At 33.9% G+C, this 19,990-nt stretch overlaps 2 protein-coding genes across 2 annotated transcripts; both read left to right on the top strand.

Annotated features, from left to right (window-relative positions):
• Window positions 1-603: 603 nt before the first annotated feature.
• Window positions 604-4,004, top strand: LOC133309464 (stachyose synthase-like). Its single transcript, XM_061510246.1, has 5 exons — window positions 604-631; window positions 1,060-2,594; window positions 2,692-2,869; window positions 2,991-3,358; window positions 3,438-4,004. The coding sequence occupies exons 1-5, from the start codon at window positions 604-606 to the stop codon at window positions 4,002-4,004; spliced, it is 2,676 nt and encodes an 891-aa protein (XP_061366230.1).
• Window positions 4,005-17,441: 13,437 nt separating this feature from the next.
• On the top strand, window positions 17,442-19,185 carry LOC133309423 (WRKY transcription factor 23-like). The gene is made up of 3 exons (XM_061510188.1): window positions 17,442-17,971; window positions 18,323-18,466; window positions 18,623-19,185. The coding sequence occupies exons 1-3, from the start codon at window positions 17,604-17,606 to the stop codon at window positions 19,002-19,004; spliced, it is 894 nt and encodes a 297-aa protein (XP_061366172.1). The 5' UTR covers window positions 17,442-17,603; the 3' UTR covers window positions 19,005-19,185.
• The last annotated feature ends 805 nt before the right edge of the window (window positions 19,186-19,990 follow it).

A 19,990-nucleotide genomic window follows, 5' to 3' on the forward strand; every position in this document is an offset into this window, starting at 1 on the left:
GATGACGATGAACTGGTGAGGAATATCAGCAATGCTGTTTTATCTTATCTGAAGCAGGACCATACCAAAAGACTTGAATTTTCCTCTTTGAATGTTCCTGACCCTTCCCAAGAAAGTAGAAAGCATTGAAAATTTTTCTAAAAGAATTACAAAAGGAAAAGAAATCAAAATTCTCAATAGAGGAAGAATGAAGATCAAAATTCTAGGGAATAAAACTTTAAAACTGAGATATCTTCACGTTTTCGATGTAATTTCCTTTTTATTACACTACATCAGTTATCATTATTTTATGAGAAAAACATTTATCTTTTTAAATAACAGAAATTATGTCATTTCACTCAAATAAAAAGATGAGATTTACATTTTTATTATATTTTATCCACTTTTTTTCCCATATGATCTAATTCTTTCTCTCATGACACAAATTTATATCTTTACATATATTTTTTCCTTTATTTTATTTTATTTCGTCTCAATTAAAGTGGTTGAATTTGGGTTTTACCATTAAAAGAGAAGATAAAAAAAAAAAGGAAAGAGATCAAAAAATGAACATTAGGAAAAAAGAAAAGAAAGGTAAGGTTCTGAAAAGCATTGAAAACGACCATGGTCGACCACGACACTCAGATACCCGGTATCATCTTTCTTTCTATTTTCATTTGAATTTTGTTGACTCAGCATTTGCAGTTTTAGTGTATGTATATTTTCCCATAAATATGGCTTATGAATGTTTCATTTTTGTCATCTGATCCTCGCCATTCATCAACTTGCTATTACCACTCTCGTGTTCTTCACTGCTAACATTTCAGCTTACCTTTCAATTATCTTCCATTTAATCTGTTGAAATCTCTCCTTTGAAAACCTTCAATACTTAGTGAAATATTGTACGATTTTATTCGGTTCTGTCATAAATATAATCCGAAAAAAAGTCTATGATTTCACAATCCTGATGACATTTGAGCGTCGAACCCTTAATGCAACTGCTATATATATATATATATATATATCCCTCTAGAGAGCAAGCTTTCTTCACATCTCAAAACAAGGTTTCTATCGTTTCAGCCTTTCTCCTCCTCTATTTTCTGTTCCTTTCAACTGTTCTCTGTTTTTTTTCCCCATTTTCCGTGGCTCCTGTTGATGATCCAATGAATTCCACCTTCGAATCTTCGGAAAATGTTTTTGATTTATCCGATGGAAAACTTACCGTCCAAGGCGTATCATTGTTTTCTGAAGTCCCTCAAAATGTCTCTTTCAATCCTTTTTCCAATGTGTGTCAATCATGTTCTGAATCTTCTGATGCCCCACCTTCCATCCTTGAGAGGACTCTTGCACTTTCTCATAAAGGTGGATTCCTTGGATTCTCCCAAAATGATTCTTCTGATAGATTGATTAACTCTTTGGGTAGTTTCACTGGTAAAGATTTTCTTAGTATTTTTAGATTCAAAACATGGTGGTCAACACAGTGGGTGGGAGACTCGGGTTCGGATATACAAAAGGAAACCCAGTGGGTTCTTATTGACATGCCTCAAATAAAATCCTACGTTATAGTTATCCCTATTATTGAGGGTAGTTTTAGGTCTGCTCTCCAAGCTGGCTCTGATGGCCATGTCATGATTTGTGCTGAGAGTGGTTCCACTCGTGTCAAAGCATCAAAGTTTGATGCGATTGCTTATATTCATATGTCAGACAACCCCTTTAGTTTGATGAAAGAGGCCTACGGTGCTCTCAGGGTTCATCTTAATTCCTTCCGGCTCTTGGAAGAGAAATTGCAACCAAACCTGGTTGATAAATTTGGCTGGTGCACCTGGGATTCATTTTATTTAACTGTAGACCCTATTGGCGTGTGGAATGGATTAAAAGATTTTTCTGATGGTGGGGTGGCTCCGAGGTTTGTCATCATTGATGATGGGTGGCAAAGCATTAGTCTTGATGCTGATGACCCCACAGAAGACGCTAAAAATCTTATGTTGGGTGGTGAACAAATGAATGCAAGGCTTCACAGGCTCGTCGAAGGTGATAAGTTCAAAAATTACCAAGCTGGCCTCCTCTTGGGTCCTGATGCTCCTTCTTTTGACCCAAAGAATGTCAAGGAATTATTAGCACGGGGAATTACGGTTGAGGGTTTGGAGAAAAAACGTGACGCTGCCATTGAATCTGGGAGTTCTGATGTGACCGAGATTGAGTCCAAGATTCACGAGATCAAAATAGAAATCAATGATCTATTTGGAGGAGAGCAATACAACGCTGCAAAAAGAGAATGTGGAAGTTCTTCCGGTAAAGAATTGGATTATGGGATGAAGGCCTTCACAAGGGACTTGAGGACTGAATTCAAAGGTTTGGATGACATTTATGTATGGCATGCACTTTGTGGTGCATGGGGTGGTGTGAGGCCAGGAACAACCCACCTGAATTCCAAAATAGTTCCCTGCCAACCCTCCCCAGGCCTTGATAGGACAATGACTGATCTAGGTGTTGTAAAGGTCGTGGAAGGTTCAATCGGGCTTGTTCATCCTAAGAAGGCTAATGAATTCTATGATTCCATGCACTCTCATCTTGCTGAATCTGGAGTTACCGGAGTCAAAGTCGACGTTATTCATGTTAGTTTTCTTTTCCTTTTTACATACTCTAGCTTTGGTGTCTGTTTCAACAATAAGTACTTATTAACATTGGTGCACTCTCTTTTTCTAACTGCAGACTCTTGAATATGTGTGTGATGAATATGGAGGCAGAGTTGAGCTTGCCAAGGCTTACTATGAAGGGTTGACAAACTCCGTTGTTAAGAATTTTAATGGGAGGGGAATCATCGCTAGCATGCAGCAGTGCAATGACTTTTTCTTCCTCGGAACGAAGCAAGTTGCCATGGGAAGAGTTGGTAAGCACTAAGCAGTGTACAGACAAAGGGGATATACCATTTGCTAAATGAATTTCGTTGTTTTACTCATACATATGCAAGCAAAAAAAAGCCTGTATTTAACCAATGAAATTTGTTACAGGGGATGACTTTTGGTTCCAAGATCCCAATGGCGACCCAATGGGAGTGTTCTGGTTACAAGGGGTACACATGATTCACTGTTCCTACAACAGCTTGTGGATGGGGCAGATGATTCAGCCCGACTGGGACATGTTCCAATCTGACCATGTGTGTGCCAAATTTCATGCTGGTTCTAGGGCTATTTGTGGTGGTCCAATCTATTTGAGTGACTATGTGGGCTCCCATGACTTCGATCTGATTAAGAAGCTCGTGTTCCCTGATGGTACCGTACCCAAGTGCATCCATTTTCCCCTTCCTACAAGGGATGTTCTTTTCAAGAACCCTCTTTTTGACCAAAAAACTGCTCTCAAAATTTGGAACTTCAATAAGGTATATATCTCATTGACATACATTTCAATTGATTACTACTACATGCTGTCTAACAATAAATTTGTACATTCAACAACAGTATGGAGGAGTTATTGGTGCTTTCAACTGTCAAGGGGCAGGTTGGGATCCAAAGGAAAAGGAGATCAGGGGTTTCCCCGAATGCACCAAGATGTCAGTTTCTGGTGCAGTGCATGTAACTGAGGTTGAGTGGGACCAGAAGAAAGAAGCAACCCATATGGGTGAGGCAGAGGAGTACATTGTGTATCTCAATCAGGCTGATGAACTTCATTTGATGACCCCCAAGTCTGAACCAATACAATTTACCCTCGAATCTGTCAACTTCGAGCTCTACAGCTTTGTGCCGGTCATTAAGTTCAATGGCAGCATCAAATTTGCACCAATTGGTCTAACAAGCATGTTCAACAGTGGAGGCACAATTCAAGATTTGGAATATGATGATACTGGTGCTAAGCTTAAGGTTAAAGGTGCTGGGAATTTCCTTGCTTATTCAAGTGAATCTCCTAAGATGTTAGAGTTGAATGGTTCTGAAGTCCATTTTGAGTGGCTGCCTGATGGAAAACTGACTCTCAATCTTCCATGGATCGAAGAGGCTGGTGGAGTTTCTGATGTGGCCATTTGCTTCTAGGTTTTATTTTTTCACGGTTCTCTTGTTCATTAATAAAACGTACGTTTGTTGCAAGCATGATGACGCAATTTATGTTCCTTTTATGTGGGTGCAATTGTCTCATCTCGTAAATTAGAAAATCAAGTTGATCTCTTTGGCAACAAAAACTGTTTTTCTGATGCATCTCTGTTAATCGCCACTAGTTCATTAGATTCTTCAAGCAGAAGAACAACTTTTATGTCGCGGCCTGGCCAGTGTAGTCCTTGTCAATTAACTTTTGAAGATGATTTCTTAATCTTATTTTGCAATTATAGAGAATCTCTGCTTTTTTACCCATTTGGTTCAACTTTATTTCTTATTTATCAATTTGTGATTTGAAGTTTCTAACTAAAAGGAGAGCTCATCTTAAAACAATATTTATTACAATAAATAAAGGGTTTGGTGTTTGTCATTTTAAATGACATAAGTTATGTCATTTTAGAGGAGAGGTAGACACAAAAAAATGGAAATAATGGGAGAGAAAAGGTGAGTATTTTTTTTAATTTAAATTTTAAATAAAAAAATTATTTTGTGTCTTTCTCTCTCTTAAAATGACATACATAACTTTATGTCATTTAAAATTACAAACACTTTTTCCATAAATAAAAGAAATTAATGAATTCCTGTATAATTTTTAAAACTTTCAGTATTCCATTCACAATAACCAATTATGCATTTGAACAAACTTAATGGCAATGCTACTAACATTTGCGGATCAGTTAATAACGGGCAAAAAAATTAATTTAACATTTTTTAATAAATTAATTACTCATGTATTACAGTTTTGAAAATAATTATATATTTATTGCACAATATCACGTCTAATTTGGGCGTCACCAATCACGCCTAATTTAGGCTTCACCAAAGAGGCAATCAAATGCCCAATTTAGGCCTCACTCATGAGGTGTTGACACATGTCACATTTTTTACAAAAAAAAAATTAACAATTTAATCGTAAAATTTCTGAAGGCTATAACTTTTGACTCGGGTATCCAAATCAGGTAAAAAAAATTTTGATTCCACATAACTTTTCGAGATCTACGCGATGACATCTCATTTGACATATTTTATTTCTCACAAACACAATTTAAATTTACAAAAATAGTATTATAAGAGCGGCTAAACCCAGAAACCTCTGAGTTCTGAGTTTGTGATTTAATATAAAAAAATAAATAAAGATTAGGTTTGTGACACTGGCACCGCAATATGTTTACTTGCTAGGCCCATATAATATGTTTACTTTGATTACCCATATGCCTAAATCCCAATGGCCCAAAAAAGAACTGTCCATCTTTTTGACACTGGCACCGCAAATGATGTGCATGCATGTTCTTTGTCAACTTAAGCTCTTAATTTATGTAGTTTCTTCATAAGCAATGTTTCTGCTTACACCCTGTACAGTGCAAAGACAAAATGAAAATCAAATCAATAATAATCAAATAAATAACTAGAATTAATGTTGATGCATGTCAAATGTTAGCTTAGGAAAAATAAAAGTCGATATATTATGGTCAAACCTAAACCTCACATCCGCTCCCGTATCTGTGACCTAAAAGATTGTCTATAAAAAAGAACAAGGCCTCGTCTTGTTCAAGATTTTTCTCTGCTGGATTCGTAGCTTGTTTTACTTTCAGAAAAATTTATAATCAAAATGTTAAAAATAAATATTTTGGTGAAAATATCTTTTTAGTATAAAAGAATCCAAATTAAACATAAACTTAACTTATTCAGGATCAGGTGACATAGTGAAGGGTTATACAATTCAATCCATGCCAAACTGAAACTGCGACCATGACTCAGGTTGGGCTTTCTCCTATCTCTTTTTATAGTTTTTATCCCTTCTTCCTATGTGCTTGCGTAAGGAAATCACATTGTTGGAACTTATGGACATGTTTTAAGACAAATGGGCCAAGCCATTATAATATACCCCCTCCCCTGCATGACTGTAGCTAAACTAGTCTATGGTCCAAGCTTTTGAAAATTGAAAGTGTGCAAAACATGTCGTGTTTCTTTTCGGGGTATGCAGTTATGGTTGCTTCCCTTTGTTGCGCCTCCAAAATTGTAATTCTTTATCCAACATTCCACACACACACAAAAGGATAACTGTGTGCCGTTCAACGGCAGAATTAAGAAAAGGAGTTGGAGCAAAACTTAAAGTAGTCATCCAGCAGCTGTGAGCTATTTGTTGAGATATATAGTCTCACGTTGATTGGATGGGCAACTAATATGACCTTTATAAGGCCTTGGGCACTCCCACCTCTTGAGCTAACTTTTGGGGTGGTGTATCCTAAGGTTCTTGTATCAGAGCCTCACCGTCCCCCGCTCTAAAAAGTGGAATTAAAAATAAAAAAAGCACAAGAAGGTAAACCAAAAATGGGTCTGTGCAATTTCCACGCTTCTAGCCTAAAGGGCTCTTGCGTGAGGGGGCGTGTTGAGATATATAGTCCCACATTGATTGGATGAGCAACTAATATGGCCTATATAAGACCTTGGGCACTCCCACCTCTTGAGCTAGCTTTTGGAGTGATGTATATCAAGGTTCTTAACATAATATAACCTGTAGTTGTGAATTTTGATTAAAATCAAATAATCTAGTATAAAGATTTGGATTGCTTCTTCCAAAACGGAAAATTTAAATATTTGTATTGTCACTAGACTTACTACACTCTGTTATATCATATATATTGTTATTTATATTATCAAAGAGAGAGAGAGGACTTGTGCTTGATTAAGTAAATGAAACTAAAATGTAGGCTTAACAAGTTTAGAGGGTGATAAGATCACATGATCTCTCTCTATCTTGATGGGTGTTAGTATTGTCTAATCTGTTGCTAAAAGCCATGGATATGGAACATTTCCAAGTCCAACGGCATTTCACATTTCAGGCGGGACTCACACAAAAGCATTTAATGCCCTATATAAGGCCTTGGGCACTCCCACCTCTTGAGCTAGCTTTTGGAGTGATGTATATCAAGGTTCTTAACATGTAGTTGTGAATTTTGATCAAAATCAAATAATCTAGTATAAAGATTTGGATTGCTTCTTCCAAAACGGAAAATTTAAATATTTGTATTGTCACTAGACTCACTACACTCTGTTATATCATATATATTGTTATTTATATTATCAAAGAGAGAGAGAGGACTTGTGCTTGATTAAGTAAATGAAACTAAAATGTAGGCTTAACAAATTTAGAGGGTGATAAGATCACATGATCTCTCTCTCTCTCTTGATGGGTGTTAGTATTGTCTAATCTGTCGCTAAAAGCCATGGATATGGAACATTTCCAAGTCCAACGACATTTTACATTTCAGGCGGGACTCACACAAAAGCATTATGATTAATGCTCAATAATAAGTCTAGACAGTCAAATAAAATCAAGTATATCAATTATCACCTAATCAATCCAATGCATTGATCCGGCCAGAATTTTGAGCCACTAATTTAATCGGTGGATCAATGGTCGAACTAAATAAATATATACAAATCTATATTTTATACTTAAAAACCCAATTTAAAATCCACAACAATTTCATTTCACATCAATTTCCATAAGAAGGTTGCTAAATTTATTATGTAACTTACGAATCAAATTTTACAAATTGTGGAAAACTTGGGAAGTTGTAAATCAGTTTCGATTCAAGACACATTAATATTATGCAGATAATGTCTAGTATGATCATCTTGACTAGACAAATCTACACCTGGGAATTTAGATTTTTTAGAATGAATATTTTAAAAGTATTTTACTAAAAACCCATACTTGAATTTTCTATGATTCAAGATAAGACACACCAAAAAAGTATTTTATTAAGGACTTTATTTTTAAAATGAAATTTGGAGTTTTTGGGCATTAAAGTGATGCTTGTAAATAGTGCGAAGGAAGTGATTTGTTGGAAATGAGATTATAAAGGTATTATTATGGTTGGAAATGATCCCTAAGGTGACAAGATAGAAAAACTTGAGCTCAGAGTTAATGGTCTTGTGTAATAAAGAGAAAATGATAATCAACAATTGGAGAAGAGAAGTGTTGGAGCAAGTAGTGGAACTGACAATTACGAGTAAGGGTTTCTCACTTGGGAAGAGTTATGATTTTTTAAAATTTTGAGAACAAATTTTTTTTATTTTTTATCTAAAAATGCATGACCTGCAAATATCTTTGTGACTCGACTGGATCACTGGTTTTGATAAAACCCAATTGGTTCAAATCAAATTTTATCGGGTCTAATAATAATCAATCAATTGCTTGGCTTGAACTGATTAAATCAGCGATTCTTCGAGTTTCGGGTCAAATCAACCTGTTCGAGCCGAGTTTGATAATTGATAACACTGGTTTCAATCCTTATTGATATTACACCATGCATCATCTTCAATCAGAGGCGGACCGAGTGGGGGCAAATGTCTGCAAGTGCGGACATAAACATTATGATTTTAGTTTTTCTTTTTCTTTTTCTTTGTTGCAGTTTCTTATTTGTCTCTTGGTTCAATATTTATATTAGTAGTAAATATCCTTTTAAATCATTAACAAAAAATATGGTCCCCACTTTAGTCGCTTATAAAAAATTAGAGTTGAGGTTCCTAAGAAATTCAAAGTGGATCAATTTAGTTAAAATTATGATCCCTCACATATTCAAAAAAGACCCACATTAGTTGCTCAAAAGGACTAAAATGTGTCCACTTGTCAAACTATTGCCTGCAGCTTGTTATGTAAGCAACTAGATTATGAGCGGGTTTAAGCATTGATTTAAACTTTCTTTACAAAAAAAAAATTTCAGAGGTGCTGCCCCCGAACCTTCACCATTAAATGTGCGGACATAAAAAAAAAATTATGGATCCACCACTGACTGCACCCATCCTTAAATATAGTCACAATACAAATTATTTTGCCTTATTATATATATTAATTTCATTAGATTATAATTTCAACTAATTTTCATATGAAAAACAAATAATCTTGAAATTGTGATATAGTGATATTAAAGAGAAATAAGTATGAAAAAATAGGCATATTATTTTATCCCAATTTTTTTTTTTAAAAAAAAGTACTTTCTTTTTCAGCAGATATCTTGATTGAGTTAGGCAGATTGTTATAATTAACTGAAGAGTTGGTATACCGGGCCGGGGTATGATCTTCGATTCTTCATGCTAGAATTTTGTTTATACTAAGATTTTACTAGCCAGGCGGAAAGAAGACAACGAAGGATATTGGTGGTGGTGGGCATCATGATTCGATTCTAAATATATAATAAAAAAACAAAAGGAGATTGTTACGGACATGAAGTGTGTTAGTATAAAATGTTCGGATCTTTGTCTTATTATATTTGACTCCCACGCAGGAGTCACCATTTGCGAACAAATATATATTATCCTATTTATGGTTATTGAGGTATGTGCGTAAGTAGAATTTGAATACATATACACAGAAAAGCGAACCAAACAATTGGTTTTTATTTTTTGACTTGTCCATGCGCAGCTAGCGCCCTCATTTCAACTTTATTATAGGTTTTTGAATATTCATTCGAAGGCTTATTGAATGAGCTGATGATTATTCAAAAGAAAGAAAAAAAAATAAAAATAAAGAAGAGTTTAAGGGGAAGTTTCTCGCACATTCACGAGTTTGGTTAACGCTAAACGCCGAAGTTTCTGCTCCCTTAAATTATGCCAATCATCCAGAAGGTCTTTCCACACAGATTGAGAGAGAGAGAAGACCATTGAAAGGATAAATTCTTCGTAGTTTTTTCTTTTTCTTTTTATTTCGGTCACGAAAGGATAAATTCACCGCTCAAGTGGGTTATTTGAAATTAAAGTTATGTTTAGATTAATGGAATTGAAAAAAAAAAATTAGACGAAATAGAAAAAAAAAAGTGTCTTATCGTCGTTTAGATATTTAATTTTAGGGTTTTATTAATCTCATGTTAAAGGAGATAAGTTATCTCATGTCATAGAGACAAATTTGTGGACTCTACCACTTGAAAAAAAAAGGTAATACAGTTATCGAATGGTGTGTAGGAGAGAAATTTATCACATGTAACATAAGAGTTATTTTTTTCTTAATTTTACGATGAAATTGAGTGAAATTTTCATTTAATTATTTGAAAGTTAATATATTGGCTAGGAGATTAGTGAATAATACTAAATGGTAATAACTCAATTATTGTATGAGAGCAAGTAGACGGTGAAAGCATTTCAGTTTGATCCCCACCAATACCATTTTGAAAGGGCATAAAATCTTAATGTCAAATCCATCCTGCACTCAAAATTAGTCTCATAATCAAATTAAAAAATCAAAATTTGCAGAGATATTCAAAAAAATCCATTCATCTCAAAAAAATTATTAAGATTGATATAAAAATAATAGTGAATAATAAATTCATTTCTTTCTATCTCAATACTTTCAAATTGAGAGAAGAAAAATAAAGGTACCGGATAAAATTAAATAGGATAGATTTCATTTCATATCATTCCAGGACAATTATTGCTTTACATTTCTCTCCATTATCTGTATTTCCATTTATTTAACGCTATCAAAAAATAAAATTGGGTAGAAATACCCTTAAAAAAAAGTACAAGAATCCTAAAAAATAAGCAGTCACTGATTAATGTTACCAACTAATCATTTAATTTTCAGCTTATGACCCGGCAATAATGGATATATATTCTCACTTGGGAAAAGCGTGTATTATTTTAAAGGAAGTAAACTTGTGTCATTTTAAGTAAGAAAAAGAGATAGAAAAAGAAAAAGAGAGTAGACAAAAAAATATAAAAGTATGAGTTCCATCTCTTTGTGAGAATAAAAGAATATAAGTTATGTCATTTAAAAGTACAAACATTTTTCTCATTCTCACTACTAGTAACACAAATTGTCTATTTGTGATTCTCTGTAATAAATTGATTTATTAATTTTATTATTTATCAATACAATCTCCTTATTTAAAAATAAATTTTGTTTAAAAGTTTACATGAAAATAGAAGTATACGTTTATTTAATTATATTATTTTTTTCATTTTATTAATCCTTTCTCATTTATTTAGTAGATATATCAAAAAGTAAAGATGAAGTTCAGAAAATTAATATCTTTGTAAGTGTAGTTTAATTAAAATTAAAACTAAAACAAGTATTTTAAAATTAAAACTTTAAATAATTATATTGGAACTTCAAGAAGTTTTCATTTTCCTTTTTTAGTACAAATTTTTTTTTCTTATTAGATCAAAGTGGGTATGTAATATGAATTGAGACAACAATTAATAAAAGAAGAAAATAGTAGCTGATCATACATTAAATTATTATTTCATTACGGACAATAGGGGATCCTTGTGCATTTTTACATACACTTATTAAGCCCAGGTTTTATTGTTTTACTTTTATGAGTCATGGTGAATTGACATGCAATGATATTGTTACAAAGGCAGAATAAATAAATGAAAAGGGTATTGAGGATAATAAAATAAAAGAGCCAAGTTTAAAAAAATAAAAAATAAAAAAACTTGACCGAGCAAATGGAGGCAGAAATATCGGATAAGTAGAGTGGACTCGTGACGTTGGTCAATTCTTCAGCTCAGGGATCGATGCAGAGTTGATTGTAACAGAAGACGGTGACGTTTCGTAACAAGACAAAACTATTTTAACTTTATTTGGGCGGGAGATAGTTTAAAAAAAAAAAAAAAACCAAAAACTCAAAGATTTAAATCCATTATGTAATTATCATCAACGAAAAGTTTAATAAGTGAGTCAATCAACTTGCTAAACAAATTGTTTATTTCCTGCTATGTTTGTCCTTTCTTTAACTACCAAAACGTATCCCAGAAGCAACTCCAATCCAAACAGTACTGATACTCTTTCTTTAATTAATGTTTTAAATAAACAGGTATTATTTATTTTATTTTAGTTACAATACAAAAATGGAGAATATTAGATAAAGTTGTTGAGATATATAGTCTCACATTGATTGTGTGGGCAACTAACGTGGCCTTTATAAGGCCTTGGGCACTCCCACCCTTTGAGCTAGCTTTTGGGGTGGTGTATCTCAAGGTTTTTAACATGGTATCAGAGCTTGAGTGACTACAAGGTCACAAGTTCGATCCTCACCGCCTCCCACTTTCAAGTGGAATTAAAATAAAAAGCACAAAAAGGTAAACCAAATATTAGGCCTGTGCAATTCCACGCTTCTCGCCCAAAGGGCTCTTGCGCGTGAGGGGGCGTGTTGAGATATATAGTCTCACATTGATTGTGTTGAGATATATAGTCTCTCTTCATAAGTCCTTGGGCACTCCCACTCTTTAAGCTAACTTTTGGGTGGTTAACAAAAGTTAAGGCAAATGGCTTTAAATAATTTGAATCCTGAAAGCAAATAATTTTCAAAGAGATTTGGTGTTGCTTTAACTCAAGGCTCTTGAGCAAACAATTATTTTACTACTTATGATTTTATCTAAATTTTTAAATTTCCCGTAAAATAATTTTTTTTCAAGAAAATTTAGGGAAAGCAGAAGAGAGAAACAGATCCCCAAAAAAGGGATGATCACGTCCAAAGCTAAGGGATCATATCATAACACTTAAAAAAATTGCACAGTGTCTTTTTGTTTCTGCGCCTTCAAAGGACACGTTTTCAGCAAATAGAACTCAAGCAAAGTTCCGAATATTCCATATCTGCTCACAGCATTCTTTTACTCGCTAGCTTTTGCTTTAGCGTAGCACAATTTCCGCATTGAATTCAATTGGTGCTGCGGAGAAAAGTTACTTAATTTAATTTTTTTGTTTTATTATTAATTAATTTATTTTAAATTTAAATATGATTGAATTTAATATTTATAATTTTTCTGAAAAAAAAAATTCTGTTGTATTCACAAAAAAAATAAGTTTTATTAATTTTTGTTCTCTCTTGTCTTTATAAAGCTCGTTCGTAAATGGATTTTCATTTTAACATTTTATTTTTAAACCAGCGAGGCAGATTCTTTTTGCAAGTTTTTTTCAAAATAAATAAATAAATTTCCATGAATAAACAATTGAAAAATGAAAAGGAATGCTATTATGTTTTAATATTCCAGAAACATATTTTCTTTTATAATGTGCATGGTACCGTTCCACGTGTGAGAACGGAAAGAACAACGTCGCAACGGTCGCGCATGGAGGAGCGGATATGGGACCCATAACCCCATAAAGGCTGGGCACAGTGTATTCTGGCATGCTATTTCTTGTGTTTCTAGTCCGAAAGGGAGCCACCATCATCATCTCAATCTTTCATTTGGATTTTCTACCTAATCTTTTTGCGCCTACCCATTTCTTATCCTTTCAACTTTTCCTTATATTTAAATATCTTTTTTCTTGTTATCAAAAAAAAATATATATCTTTTTTCTGAATATATATATATATATATATATATATATTTGACACCGACTATTAAATGAGGTGTCAAATTTTAAATTTGACATCAATATCAAAAGATCCTACCTCTATATATATATATATCGGAAACGACTTGATTGTTTGAGAGTTTGTACATTTTTTAGTTTTAACCAAGATTTTATCGTGTGTTTTACAAATTGTTTAAATTTAATATTTGTGATTATTTATTTGTTACATTGATTATGTTTTTCATTCGATGTACACATATGTGTAATCAGGCAATAAATTTGTGAGTAGGGAGATATTGGAGAAGGGAGTTAAAGCTTCATCCAGCATAATTATATTCTTTTTCTTTCATCCACAATCAGTGTCATTTTCAACTTTAACCGTTAGGTTTTTGGAGTTAGAGAGCTCAATATGTAACCCTGATGGGGGTACAGTGATTATTATAGGGATACCTAACACAGCAATGGTGAAAATCAAGATTATGAGAGGCATTCCCAGAAGCACTGTATACAAAAGGTGGATAGTGTTTAATGGCTACAATGATTCTTCAAGTTGGCAACATAACGACTCATTAGATGATGCCCTTTCATGTGATAAGGAAGGAGCTATTTATAGGTTCTAATTTAGTGAGAGAGTCAGCCAAGTCAACTATTATAAGAAAGTGCCAATACCAACCTCGCCTTGCTGAGACAGGGGTTTTGCGGTTATTGCCATGCTGACAGCCGTTGCTGTATAGGGAAAAAGTGAGGGGAATGATCCCAATGTGATATATTGGGTGCCTGTGGAGGCAAAAGAGATAGGGAAATCTTTCAACATACGATACTTTGATATCTAACGTTGAGATGACAACGGTCTATCTTGTAGAGGATAACAGTGACACTAATACTATAGACTTGTCTAGGACTGAGATGGCTTAAATCCTTAATATTGGGCCTGTCTAACTGAATTGGTGGATTGGGTCGGCTAGAACACAACTCAATAAATCATTATATGTATATATGCATATACATAAGCATATATGACATGTGTGTAAATGACTTTGAGATACACCATCTCAAAAGCTAGCTCAAAGGGTGGGAGTGCCCAAGGCCTTATAAAGGCCATACTAGTTTTTCATCTAATCAATATGGGACTATATATCTTAACATGCCCCCTCACGCAAGAGCCCTTTAGGCTAGAAGCGTGGAAATTGTACAGGCCCATTTTTTATTTACCTTTTTGTGCTTTTTATTTATTTATTTTAATTCCACTTTTTAAAGCGGGAGACAGCGAGGCTCTAATACCATGTAAAAAACCTTGAAAGTATTAAAATAGTCATATTAATTTCTCGTACAATCAATATAAGACTATATATCTTAACAATATGTGAGGTAGGGACCCGTCGAGTTATTTAGAGGACCAAAGAGAGAGTGGCTATTTTTGCGGGCGTACAAAGGTGAGGTACCACAGGTCCACACTATGAAGCGCCCCAGCCTAGCATTTCGAGAGGGTACTCGCTACAGATAACTCCAACAGAGTATTTGTTGACAGAGTACGAATTGGCTCAACGTATAATAAAAATATAGAAAACGGTCCTCCACTGTGGCCAATATCCAGCTATGAGATCCTTAACAATTTACAAAGCTTCCAATTGTTTTTGTTTTTTTTGGTAGTCTTACGATTGCTTAATTTGTTACACACAACACAATTCCCTACTTCCCCTTTTTATTATTGAATTTTTCAATTATTTTTTTCATTTGAAACATGTCTATAAATATGGAAAATTAAATCCTATAGCTATATTTAAATTAGGCAATGTCTTCATAGTTTGTAAGATATGGACTATTATATCATGAATACATTTGTATGCATTTAGAGATATTTTTGTACCAAATGATTGTACTCAGTTGATATCAGAAAACTAAGTAGGTGAGGTTAGTATCATCTTTAGTAGGAATTTAAAATATCTGAATCAGACTAATACGAAATGATGAACCGATTAGAATACTTCTAAAAAGAAAAAAAATACTTTTTATTTTTTGTATTAGTGAAAATTGAACACAACTTAATATAATATACCCAAATTTCTATAGCTTTGCATTTAGAGATACTTACGTATATATACATGTACCCAAATGATATACTTATCAGATTAAAAAAAAAACGCAGTTAATTTGATTAATTACCTGAAAAAGAAAGAAACAGAATTATTGAAGCATGCTAGCAGCCAGTAGCCAGGAGGAAAGAACTTACGCGGAACTGTGTCAGCATGCATCTCGTGGCTCACTTAAAACCACACGTGCATAAACTTCCGATTCCTTTTCCATCACAAAAAGAGAAGAATTACGGAAAGAGTTCTACAATTGTAACTTTTTTGTTTCTTGTTATCATTTTTTTTGTGTGTGTGTGTGTGGTTTTCCTTGCTTTTAATCACCTCACTGATAAGTGATTGCACTCTATTTCCTGCTTGTGGGCGTGGAATTGGAAAAGAAACGTACGTAGGTAGGAGGGTATTATTTTATACAAAAGCATTTTAAAAAGCAGGCTCGTCCCCCGACTTTATACGTGTCTCTGATTATGGTCGATAGGGTGTACGTACACTCAACACTCATGGTTAAAAAAATGATTAAATTATTTAAATATATTTTTTAATATTTTTATTCACATGATCACTTACATAATAATTAAAAGTTAATAATAATTTAAACATCAATTCTATAGTTTTTATATTATGATTTAACATATAAAACAAAAAAATATTTATTTAATTAAGCAAGAATATGCAAGATATATATAACTTCCGAAACCTCATAGGCTATGGCCTCCCTCGGGTATGGTCGGTTTGCCAAGATAAGTATATGTCTATTCTTTTGCATTCAACTAATATTGGACCGGTTCTTTCCTATTATTATACCAAATAAAAAGTAGAGACCCGCAAAGCCAAAGTCTTTACAATATATTCTTTTGCTTCTAGATCAGCAATGAGGTATAATCTCGTATTCTCATTCACTTGTGAACCCTCTCGCTTTGGTATAAATTCCCGGTTAAACCCAACCCAAACGAATCACTCATTTATACGTGATGGTAATATTCTTATATATAGTTTATGGGTTTAAGTTTTCTTATGTTGTAGGATTGTAGGAGATAAAAAAAGTAGAGAGAAGTTAAATGTGGGTTCCATATTTTATATTAAAAAAGAAAAGAAAAATTAATTGGCACGGAAAACGAATTAGTGTAGGAAAATGATGTACTCTTATGTAGCATAAGAGTATTATTTCCCATAGTTTATATTTATATAATTTTTATTATCTAGCTACGATTAATTTTATCTTATATTTTATGCATTATACGGAGACACACACACTTTCTCACGTCTGAATAAATTTTTGAAATTAATATTTATTATATCGTAAGAGATAATTTTTTATCTTTCACACATAAAAATATATAAATCCATAAAAGATGAAGAGAGAAGAAGAAAAAAAACAAGCCTTGCAAATTTTTATTTATGCATAAGAAATAAAATTATATTTATAAATGAAAAATATTAATCTTTAAATTTTTTCTTTTTATTATGGTATTAACAAAGAGGGGGAATATTTTGACTACCAAAAAAATCTACTACCACTTTACTACCTATCAAATCACCATTGGATCAAAGAGAGAGAATGTTAAAAAGTTTTTGAAGAGAAAAAAAATGTTAATCCAATTAGATAGATAGTAAGGTGGTAGTAGAAATTTTTAGTAGTGAAAATATCTACCTTCGTTGACAAAAACTAGGCATTTTTGCCACTTCACAATGACGGGAGCGTGAGGTGATAAGAGAGAGCAAGAAGCATTTTACTATCTATTCATAATATGAAACGGCGTTGGAATCCAGAACGTGTCAGTGAGAGCAGGCATAATGTAACCCCGTTCACACACACAAAATCGGTCAAACGCTACGTATGAAAGCGTCGACCACCCTCATGCATTGAATGCCACTGGCTCAGTGTTGTCCGTACCATCCAATTACCTACAATTGCCGGTCAAGTCTCTTGTTTTTACCTTTGCCACATTCTAAGTTTGAGTTCCCATCCCCATTCCACAAACACCTTTCCACTTTATTGTAATATCTCTTTTTTTTTCTCTCTCTCTCTCTCACTTTCTCTACCTAGCTATAAACCAGATCAACCCTATCTATCTTACTATCTCAGAGTGTGAGGTTTGAGGCTGAGAAATGAAAGATTTGCGTTTAAGAGGTCAGTGAGGTTACATGGAAAAGAAAGATATGAAAGGCGTGAAGATGGAGGATGACGCCATTGGATCTTCATCGCTCCATGGTTATCCATTCCCGAGCATGTTTGATTTCTCTGAAGTGGAAAAGAGCTCCTTAGGGTTTATGGAGTTACTGGGTGTGCATGACTATAGTTCTTCTATGCTTGATTTGCCTCTAGTGTCAACCATGTCTATGGCTCATAACTCTGCTCTTAAGGAGACTGGAAAAGAGTGTTCCGAGGTATTGAACCAGCAACCTGCCACTCCAAATTCTTCATCGATTTCATCTGCGTCCAGTGAGGCAGTCAATGATGAACAGAATAAAACTGTAGACCAAGCACATGAACATCAAAAGTTCAAGAAACAGTGGGTTTTTTTTTTTCCTTTTCTTTTTTTCTCTATTTATCTTCTCTCCCTTTTTGTGATGAAAGGGGGAAGTTAAGGTTGGTATTTAAGTCTCATTTTTTGGGAGGAAGGGGGAAGTTAAGGTTAATGATAATTTCATGAGTGAATGGTTCGTGGGATATTGGAGGAACATAATATAAAATACGAGTTTTTATCTCTTATTTAAGTCTCATTTTTTTTTTTGATGTGAGAACATAATTGAAAATTCAATTAAAAATAGGAAATGAATAAGATGGGTTTGCTTTTTTTACATTTGATATTGTTTAGAACATTCTAAGATTTGATGGTTTCTGGGATTTGGTTCTTATTTAGGTTGAAGGTGAAGAAGACAAATCAGAAGGGACAGAGAGAACCGAGATTCGCGTTCATGACGAAAAGCGAGGTGGATCATTTGGAAGATGGGTACAGATGGAGAAAGTACGGTCAAAAAGCTGTGAAGAATAGCCCCTTTCCTAGGTGACGCTTTTAGTTCTGCAATACATACAGACTATGCTTGCTTCCCTTTTTTTTTCTTTTTTTTTGATTAAATTTAGAACACCCAAAAAAATAAAAATAAAAAAAAGTAAATGAGAAATGCTGCTCTTAACATTTGAGCCGTGTGAATATATATAGGAGCTATTATCGTTGCACTAGTGCTTCATGTAATGTGAAGAAACGCGTGGAGCGATCTTTTACTGATCCAAGTGTTGTGGTGACAACCTACGAAGGTCAACACACACATCCAAGTCCAATTATGGCTCGCTCAGGCCTCGCCGGATCTACAATATCACCAGGTGTCTCCGCCGTAATGCCTGCAGGAAACTACATGTCCCAATATTATCAGAACCATCAACAAGTCTTTGTCAATAAATTGTGGTCTTTGGGTTTCCCTTCTTCAAAGAATGCTTCTTTTCCTCAAGAGAGACCTCTTTGTAATCCCGGGGCGACTGCATTGTTAAAGGACCATGGGCTTCTTCAAGATGTGGTACCTTCACATATGTTCAAACAAGAGTAGATGATAATTCCATTGCTGCTTCTATTTGATTTTTTTATGCTGACCTTTTGTAGGACTCCATCACTACGTATTTGTAATTAAGTTTTCCTTCGAATTACTGACAGGGGGTGACACTGATGACGATCATACTTGTAAAACCCACTTTATATCTTATTGCACATATACGCCTTATCATTAATATCAGTTTAACATGATGGATTATTATTTTTTTAATACAATGGTGAGAATTGAATACATAACCTAATATATATTATCTAAATCTTTAACACTAAACTAAACCTAGTGGCTTATAATACGATGGACTTTGATAGACGGAACAAAGTTTTCATTGTGGATTGGACTGTTGAAAATAGCGAATAGGTTTCTACCCTTTTTTTTAATCTTGACTCTTGAGATTCTGACTCCTCGTTTGTCTTGTATCTTTGTTTCTTTCTGTTGAAGGAATGTGCATTCATTTCACTGAGGTACACAAGTAAAGATTGTTAGGTTTTAGGTTTTTAAACGGGAACAATTTGTAAGCTTACTTCCTTTGTTTCGTCCCCATACTCCACTGAAAACGAATTCTAGGGAAATGTGTTCACTAATTTGAAGGATCCGATGGTGAAAGATCTGTCCCGATATGGTCATGGGGTAATAAATAGGAAGAGTAGTTCAACCATTAACAATCCACTTTAAGCTCATTGAGTAAATGCCACTATCCTGCATGCCATGTATTCCATTCATGGATTTGATTCGTTGAAAAGAAAAAAGAGGAAGGGGGGAATTTAAAAAAGAAAGTAAACAAAAGAAGAAAAACTTAAACAAGCTTAGCATTCGAAACGTGATCTGGTATCTACGATGTAATAGATCCTGAAAACGACTCCTTTTAGCTTAATATATTAAGGCACCATAATAGCCCTGGTCAGGTTTTTTTCCCAAGTTTGGTTCTATTGAGCAGGTGAAACTCTCATCTGTAAATAATTGGAAGATTAGTTCATAGGCTTTCA

This window comes from Gastrolobium bilobum, unplaced genomic scaffold (assembly GCF_033153095.1).
Source record: "Gastrolobium bilobum isolate Gb01-03AN ecotype WA unplaced genomic scaffold, APGP_CSIRO_Gbil_v1 utg2122, whole genome shotgun sequence".
NCBI classification, from domain to species: Eukaryota; Viridiplantae; Streptophyta; class Magnoliopsida; order Fabales; family Fabaceae; genus Gastrolobium; species Gastrolobium bilobum.